Source organism: Pygocentrus nattereri, chromosome 28, assembly GCF_015220715.1.
Source record: "Pygocentrus nattereri isolate fPygNat1 chromosome 28, fPygNat1.pri, whole genome shotgun sequence".
Classification (NCBI taxonomy): Eukaryota; Metazoa; Chordata; class Actinopteri; order Characiformes; family Serrasalmidae; genus Pygocentrus; species Pygocentrus nattereri.
The window spans coordinates 21,181,469-21,190,638 of record NC_051238.1 but is presented as its reverse complement, the minus strand read 5'-3'; the positions used below and the strand labels follow the sequence as shown (position 1 = coordinate 21,190,638).

General features: G+C 43.6%; 1 protein-coding gene across 3 annotated transcripts in view; it reads right to left on the bottom strand.

Annotated features, from left to right (window-relative positions):
- Positions 1 to 1,147: 1,147 nt before the first annotated feature.
- pxnb (paxillin b) overlaps positions 1,148 to 9,170 on the bottom strand; it is a 60,980-nt gene continuing 52,957 nt past the window's right edge. For 2 of the 3 annotated variants that reach the window (XM_037535958.1, XM_017702824.2), the window contains exons 8-15: positions 7,792 to 9,051; positions 7,038 to 7,301; positions 6,452 to 6,871; positions 5,824 to 5,970; positions 4,255 to 4,428; positions 2,789 to 2,870; positions 2,555 to 2,703; positions 1,148 to 1,615 (exon numbers count right to left, since the gene is read on the bottom strand). In XM_037535958.1, coding sequence (XP_037391855.1) covers positions 1,349 to 1,615; positions 2,555 to 2,703; positions 2,789 to 2,870; positions 4,255 to 4,428; positions 5,824 to 5,970; positions 6,452 to 6,871; positions 7,038 to 7,301; positions 7,792 to 9,051 — 2,763 coding nt within the window. In that variant the 3' untranslated portion in view covers positions 1,148 to 1,348. The remainder of the gene's footprint in view (positions 1,616 to 2,554; positions 2,704 to 2,788; positions 2,871 to 4,254; positions 4,429 to 5,823; positions 5,971 to 6,451; positions 6,872 to 7,037; positions 7,302 to 7,791; positions 9,052 to 9,170) is intronic. The other variant, XM_037535959.1, reaches the window with a different exon arrangement.

Sequence of the window (9,170 nt, the reverse complement as noted above, 5' to 3'; positions counted from 1 at the left end):
GGGGTTACACTGCGAAAAACATTTTTCACCTTCCCACCCCTCATGACTAGCTCTTTAAAATGTTGGAGTGACACTTAAGACTTTCATGCAAAAAAAAAAAAAAAGAAACAAAGGAGAAAAATACAATATCATAAAACAATACAGCAGTTAACAATATTTTGCCTAGAGCCGTCTCTGAGAAAAAGATTAGATTCTTATATTCAAACCAATCATATGCTGTGTGGAAGGGCTAGAAATTGCACATTGTCACAGCTGTTTTAGAAAAATGGTACATCTACAATTCGACTGAGGACATCAAACAGAATCAGTGGTTATTGAAATGTTAAGAACAACATGGCCATGTCACCTGAATACAGTAAAATGTAGCACTCTGCTGAGATGTTATTTGGCGGTTCCACCATAGCCAAACATGTTAAGGTCAATAGCTCAATAATGCATATGCACCCCTGAATATCAAGATCAACAGCCTCGATTTCTCTCTGATAAACAGTAGAATAACCCCATGCTTACAGGAGTTTGAGTCAATTCCAACATCGGTCACAATATGAAAGTCACTATCGGCCGTAAGGCTTGTATTACCACACTTCGGCTCACCACATGTAGGACATGGTGTTTTGAAATGAGCTGGTAATCGTTGGCAAACACAGAACATCAGTCTCCATAGAAATGTACATAATCTGTTATGCTAAAGTATTATTTTTTTGGTATATTTCTTGTATTATGATAATTTCTGATAGAAAACAAGGCACTGAGCACTGTAATATAAACTGGTTACATTTTTGCTGCTGCAACCATCAACTCGCCATCCCATTGCTGCAAACAGTGATCACATTTTGCCATTGTGGCACTTTCTTAGCGATCTATTTCACTCCGCAGAGCAATGTTTCATAGTTAAAAGACTTTCGCAGGTCAATTGATTCATACTGATCTACATGCCACATTCTTAAAACTGTTTCAAACTCAACCAGTGAGCAGAAAATCTTTCTTCTCCATGCAATTACCATAAAAAGCTAATACTAGTCTCTGTATTAGCTAAACTCGTTCCCCTCCACCCACACAAGGCTTTTGCAATTCTTTGACCAACTATGTCCCTCAGAGGATAACCATAGTCTCTCTCACACACACACACACACACACACACACACACACACACACACACACACACCATAGGTGACGCACTTGAGTGCTACTCAACAAAACGCCTCAACATTTGCTGCTTACCCACTATTCAGACAGAGACAGACCGACAGACAGACCGACAGACAGACAGAGACAGACAGACAGAGACAGACAGACAGAGACAGACAGAGACAGACACACACACACACACACAGACTCTCAAATCAGTCTAGCTGAAGAGTTTGACAAAGCAACCATGGCAGTAAGGCTTGTCGTTCTGCTCCTTGAAGGTGCCCTTGTTGAGCTGCTTGAGGCAGAAGGCACAGACAAAATGCTCGGGGTGGAACTTCTTGCCCATGGCCGTGATGCAGCGGCCCGTGATGGGCTTCTGGCAGCCGGAGCAGAGTGAGCCGCGCCTCTCGTGGTAGTGCACCTCGCAGTACGGCTGGTCATCATGCTCGAAGAAACTGCCATTGATGAAGGGCGTGAAACACTCCTGCGGCACACAAACACGAACGAAATAAGCCTGAACCCAAACATACTGTAACCAAGAATCATGTTAATGCTTCTAAACTGTAGAACTGTCAAGTTCAGTACACATTTAGTACTTTTTAAAATACTATACATAGTTCATTTTATTTAGCTTGTCATTTTATTTAATCTCATCTTTTAAATTCAGTGAATAATTTAAGCTCTATTTCGTTAAATCTTTCACAGTGCAGTGAACCTGGTTATCAACATTCTCAACTTGAGGCTTTATTTACACATTTATATGCATTTTACACTCACTGGCCACTTTATTAGGTAAAAAATAAATATAAAATAATAATATACAATATAAAATAAATTGCTAATAAAAGGTTGGAACCCCTTTTGCCTTCAGAACTGCCTTAATTCTTCGTGGCGCACTTTCAACAAGGTGTTGGAAACGTTCCTCAGAGATTTTGGTTGGTTATTTGAGTTCCTGCTGCCTTTCTATCATCTGGAACCAGTCTGCCCATTCTCCTCTGACCTCTCACATCAACCAGGCATTTTCGTCCACACAACTGACCGCTCACTGGATATTTCCTCTTTTTCGGACCGTTCTCTGTAAACCCTAGAGATGGTTGTGTGTGAAAATCCCAGTAGATCAGCAGTTTCTGAAATACTCAGACCAGCCCGTCTGGCACCAACAACCACGCCACGTTCAAAGTCCCTTAAATCCCCTTTCTTCCCCATTCTGATGCTCGGTCTGCACTTCAGCAAGTTGTCTTGACCACCTCTACATGCCTAAATGCACTGAGTTGCGGCCGTGTGATTGGCTGACTAGCTATTTGTGTTAACAAGCAACTGAACAGGACCTAATAAAGTGGCTGGTGAATGTACTTTGTAAGTAGAGAAAAACAACGAAATTTGAAAGTTGATTTCACGATCATTCATACAGAAATGCACATACCCTGCAGACAAAGCACTCAGGATGCCAGAGGCTGTTCAGGGCAGAAATGTAGTTCTCCAGGATGGCGCGGGCACAGCCCCCACACTTGGGAGCAAACAGGTCAAAGTAATCTTTACGACAGTATGCCTTCCCATCCTTCTCATGAAAACCTGGCACACAGAGACAACACAGGACTTCCGTGAGCTTAACGTAGTTGAAGATGAAGAACTCAAGGCAACAGCATTAAACACTCACCCTCAGGACCAAAGAAGGCGCCACACTGAGCACAGAAGAAATGTTCAGGATGCCATGTCCTATCCAGGGCCGTCACTACTTTCTGTAGAGAGGAAAAACAACAGTTTGCCGTTTTTTCTCCCGTATGTTCTGCGACATTATACAAATGGGAGCCCATTTAATTACAGTTTACAACGACATTCTCTACGCATGATGAAATCCATATTACTAGTTGAGTAATCTGCTGACAAAGGAGCAGCCAGGGTTTAAAAAAGTAGCAAATGTAAATAAATAAATAATTAAATATATATATGAGAAAACTTTACGTAGCAATATGCAAATTCCATGATATGATGCATACAGACATTGGATACATTAGAAAATAACCTGGTAAATCAGATAAATTGATACATTAGATGAAGTAGAATTAGAAAAGAAATGCTAACAACTTCAATGTTTGCTTTGCATTCATCTCTTTTTTTTCAGCAATTCCCAAAATTTCACCTGATTTTAAATGGGCACAAGCCATTTTTCTCAGAAGCCATAATATAAATGGGGGGAACTTTTTTTTTTATATACACACACACACACACACACACACACACACACACACACACACACACACACACACACACACACATCAACTATCTAAAAAATGAAAAAAGGAGAACATTTTCAATATTAAATGAATTTAGGATTATAAGTTCACTTAGAGTCGGATTTTGCGTTTGTCTTGTAAATTATCGGCTGAAACAAATGCGAGAGGGAACCTGACCTTCGCAAACATGTCAGCACAGCTGAGATATTAGCACAGGTATTCAATCCTCACATTTACTGACACACTGACTGTTCGATCTACCACCCTTTGCCTGTTGTTACTGCACTCGACTGAGAAACCTCTCTATTTTAAACAGCTCGGCTAATCAACCATCCAAGGCAGGCGAGTTCAACTCGTATTTCCCAGTTCCAGGACCTGCAGAGAGGAGTTTTTTTTTACATTAATGGTTTTCACTTTCAGCAACATCATGGACGCTATTAAATCGGACTATATAAACTATTCCTACTAGCATGCATTTTAATATAACTATTCGATTCACAATATACATCGTCTCATGAACCCCATATCGTGTTGTGACAACCATCAGCTTCATACGCCTCCGTTTCTCACTGTAAGAAAGACCAGTAAGGGAATTTAAAATTTGCATCATCAGCTGACAAAATGCCAGCTAATAACTAAGGGTGGGAATCCTGAAAGTGACCACTTGAGCCACGCTAACAAATGTAATTCAATTATAATTATTATTTGACTTATATTAATATGTAATACACATAAATATTGCTAATTAAGACATAAAACATAAGTACTTAGGTCTCAACACTATTAAGTGCTAGTGAACTGTATCAGTTTGTTCAACCCCACCCACTAACAGAGCTTAACCGAGTAAACAAGACAGCCCTACAAGTGTATGTCAAGTGTTTGTCCTTACATCCAGAATGGGGCCGTTGCAGTAGAAGCAGCGAGGAGAGAAGAGGTGATGGTAGTCCCTCTCACAGTAAGGCTGACCGTCCCGCTCAAAGAAGTTTCTAGAACCAATCTCATCCTGGCAGTGCGTGCATACAAAATGCTCTGGGTGCCATGTGCGGCCCATGGCTGTTACCACCTGTATGAGCACAAATATTTTACTCACTTGTTCTAAAATTTCTGTAATGCACAACAGCACTTCTGATATTTAAGTAACCGTGACAGTGGTGATTACATCAGTATACAGTAAGGTGCATATTAATTGGTATCCTTGGTAAAGATGGAAGTCAAAAAAAACTTTATTAGCCAACAATGAGAATGAGGAAAAAAAAAAAAATCTAGCCTTTAATTCAAGCGAAGTCTAGAAAACAAAATAACATCAATTATTATCCTTTTTCCACCATAATAGCAACGAGTCCTCTCGCTGGATCTGATTCTAGAATACAGAGCTGGGAACATGAAACAGCTCCTCAATACAGGATCTCTCCAGATCCTTCAGGGTCCCAAGTCCTCTCTTTTGGACTGTCCGTTTTAGCTGACCTCTCATGTTTTCAGAGTAGTCAAAGTCAGGAGATCAGTACTGGGGGGGGGTTGATTCTGTCATGGTCCTGCTGGAACCACGGCGCAGTTTTAGCTTTTTGGCAGAGTCAAATTTTCATTTAAAATCTATTGATGCTTGACAGAGTTCATGAAGTCACATATCCTAACAAGGTTCTCAGGGCCTCTGAAGGAAAACAGCTCCAAAACATCAATTACTCCACCATACTTAACAGTAGGCATGAGAATCTTTTAATCATCCTTCTTTTAACACAAAACCAACCTTGAGTGTCTATTGCCAACAAAGCTATATTTTTGTCTGATCTAACCACAGATCCTAGGTTCTTAGCTTAACTACAGATCTCATCAGCAGCTTCTCTTGTACTCCAGGTGCTTAGATTTGTGGTAGGATGAAAGAAAAGGCTTTCTTCTGGCATGCCTTCCAAATAGTTTATCTGCATTAAGGGGCATCGGTGGTAAAATTACAAACAGCTTCACTATAGCTATGGTTGTTCTAAATGTCTTCACTGCTGCCCCGACAGTGGATACGGGCATTTCAGCAATTGCTTAATGGCCAATAGCACACTTGGTCTCATTTCATTGATTTGTGAATTCTCTCATCTTCTCCATCTTGATGAATGACCAAGGCAATTTGGCCTCTGTGTTAATATTTATACCCTGGTGACCCCAGTTAGAAAAAGTGGAATATAAATAGGAACATGCTTCGGTTGTACTTCATAAGTTCATAGGAATTTCTAGGGGTTCCCATAATTGACATCACTGGTCAGTTGTGAAAAACTGTAAAAAAAATTTGTTGATCAGTTCCTTTATATCATTAAATTCACTTCAATTAAAGCTTGAATTCTCTCAGATTTACAGTGTGAAATAAGTAGAGATCAGTAGATACCACTGCACAGCAGTCTAGCACTACTTTTCCATGTATGGGAGGATTAACAGGAGCAGAAGTATACAAGCCCCAGCCATGTCAACTCCGTACCTGGCCAACAATCGGTTTGCAACAAGCCCCACACACTCCCTTGGCCACAGTCTGTACCCCCAGCTTGTGAAGGTCAGACTGCAGGCTGCCCAGCATGTTGTCCAGTTTATTAACCTGAGTCTGTGGACCCTTACCCTGGGCCATGATCTAAAAAGGAGGAGAAAGAGAGAAAAAAAAAAGTCAGTCCATAAGATAAGTCTCACATAAGTGGGGAAAACAAGTTCAATACTAATCCCATGTACAGGGGGATGTAAGGCACTACTTCAGTGACACTTACACCTCAAAACTTCGTCTTCATCTAGCAATGTCAGTCATTATTACAGGCCCTGCAGTAAATCTTATTATAAGGTCTTAAGGTAAGGACTTCACTCCCTGAAGCACCTCTCTGCACTGAGCCACTGAATATGATTTAGGACTGCACTGAGAGCTGGATTTTGGTTTGAGAGACTGGGTTGTCTTTGGGAAGAGCAGAAGCACACACACACACACACACACACACACACACACACAGAATTCTGTGCCTGTTAGTCTAGAAATATAAATGGAATTCTACCAAGTATTTATCAAGTCACTGCTTATCAAAACCAGAGTCGAGCTGATGTCTACAGTTGGAACTCCATGCCTGCACCTGCATTGGAGGGAAGAGGGGGTTGTATTCCGTCTGGCATCCCACTGACACCAGCACTTTGGGGGGAGATGGGGGGGCAACAGGGGCAGGTGGAGGAGGCTGAACAGGAGGTGGTGTGGGAGCAGGCATAGGCTTAGGGGCTGGTGGGGGGAGCTGTACAGGCTCCGGTGTTGGGGGCTTGACTGGAGCCGGAGGAAGCTGAGGTTCTACAGGGGGCTGGGGAGGAGGTGTGGGCTCCCTGGGTGGTGGAGAAGGGGCTGGAGGAGGGGGAGGTGGAAGCGGAGCTGGAAGCGGAGCTGCTTTTACCAGAGGGGCACGCTTTGGCTCCTCTGCAGGGGGAGGGGGGCGAGGAACTGAGGGAGACTGAGGAGGCTGGATCACCTTCCTCTGAGGGAGAGGAGACTCAGGGGGAATAATAATCTATAGAGAGAAAGAAGAGAAAGGAGGAAAGAAAAGAAATGAGAGACTGCAGAACGTTTAAAAAAAATGATGAAAAAAGCAGTGAAAGAGCAACAGATGCAAGAGAACGCAAAAGAGTGAAAAAAAATATGTATATCCCAACTTGACCTTCGTTTCACTTTTCTACCTTGTCAACCTCCCTGTTGTGGTCTTCTCGAGAACGTTTGGGGTTTGACATGACAATGACCCCCTCGGTCAGCCAGTCATCAGGCTGTTTTTTGGGACGCTCCTTGCGAGCGATTCCTAGCTTTCCTTGCAGCTCCTCAATGAGACGGTCCTGGGAGCTGCTCTTATGGAAGATGATCGGACCCATCTTCCTACGAATAAAGCCGTCCCGGTACATGGGGTGGACGTTGGGGGTTTCCTTGGTGCGTCTAATCACAGACTTGATCTGGGGTAGCAGGGGCAAAGACCCTGTCAGATACCACAAGCTCCAGGTGCACGGCATGCAGTGGTCAGCTGTTAGCACGAGAGTGGAGGGCACAGTGCAGGAGAGGGTTAGAAAAGCTAGTCCAACTGATATTAGACACCGTTGTCTGTGAAGATAAGACCAAGCAGCAGCTTCTGGCAGCCACCACACAATCATAAGCAGAAAACGCTTCAAGCCAATAACTGTGATTAGGCCATAAACTCTGCAACAGTTAAGATTAATTTAATTTAGGATATAGAAGATCAAAACCAGAAATATTTTTAATAATGCTAGTTACAAAAGGAGGAACAACTGGGTGCCCAAAGTAGTAGTAGTAATGTACATTGCATTCACATGCCAACACTCCAAACTTTGGCAAATTAAGCACTGAAACAGTTTTCAATTCAACAGAAAAAAATCCATGACACTATTCTACAGTGCCACCATGCATCATTCCAAGTCCCAAACATACATGTCCAGAGGCTGAAATCCGGTCCATAGGGCTTGTATGCTGTAGCATGGGCAAATCTATCTGGGCATCAGGGGTTCCAGGGCAGGAGGAGGGGGTAAGAGATTCATCCATCCAGCTGGCCTCTGTCATGGGGGTCATGGAACCATCTGCTCCGTCATAAGGCAGCTTCAGCTCCATGTCAGCCCAGTCAAGCATATCACTCCTACAATCTGATTGATCCTCAAGAAGGCCGTCTCCAACCTCACTTTCTGTGTGTGTGTCTGGCTGCATCACTCTGCGATCCGCTGCCATAAGAGGCTCCTCAAAAATCTCTGGTCGTGCTGCTTGGATCAGTTTGGGAGGATCCTCAGACCCAGGCTTGCTGAAGCTCATGGCCAGGAGATTGTCCAAAGCATCATCCAGAGAAGGTTCCTGAGCTGGAGACTCAAGCCTTGTTGGAGCAAGTGGTCGTGGTGTAACAAAGATCGACTCCGGCTTCTCTGCTGGTGGTTTGGGGCTGGATGTCTTGGGCTCTGAGAGGGGAGAGATGCATTTCGGAGGTGTAGTATCTTGAGGAGAGTCAGGCTTGGGAGGTGATTGCATGACGGGTACAGCGATGGGAGATGGAGAAGCAGGTTTGAGCTCAGGAGTGGGTACATGAAAGAGACCATTAGACATTTGAGCAATCAGAGGACTCTCTCTGTTTGGGCTCTTTGTAGCAGCAGGTACACTTGTTGGACTGGGAGATTTAACAATAGGCACAGAAGCAATAGGAGAAGCTGGCTTCATCCTTGCATTGAGAGAGGGGCTCTCAGGCTTATTAGGGCTAAGCTCTAGATTGCCAGGACTGACTACAGACACATTTGTAGTAGTGGTCGTGATGGTCTGGGACAGAACAACAAGCGAATCCAGCTCAGCGCTCAGCATGGAGGCAGAAACATCAATAACAGAGTCAGGGCCTGGTTTTGCCACAGGGGTGTACCGAGGGCTGGGATGGCCAAAAACAGAAGGGGCAGAGAGAAGGGATGATGGGGTAGATTTTGGGTCACTGGACGGTATTGTAGGTCCTGTTTCATTAGAATCTTCCACTATGTGTAGCTCTAAGGATGCTGGAGCAGAGGGCAGTGGGAAGTAGCTAGCTGGTTTAGAAGGGAGACTGGTGGTCAGGGAAGCTGCAACTGGGGCTACTGTGGCAGGAGGAGAATGAATTTCCGCAACAGTAGAGAAGTTGGTAGACTGATCAAACAGAGGCTCAGAATTCAGTGAGCCCAGAGAACTTGGCTAGAAGACACCACAGAGAGAAAAAGAGGAGGAAAGAAAAGACGGACAGATTAAAACAGAGAGAAAATAAAGAAAATACACAACAGCTGAGATTAGCTGAACAGGCCAGCTGAGTGTTA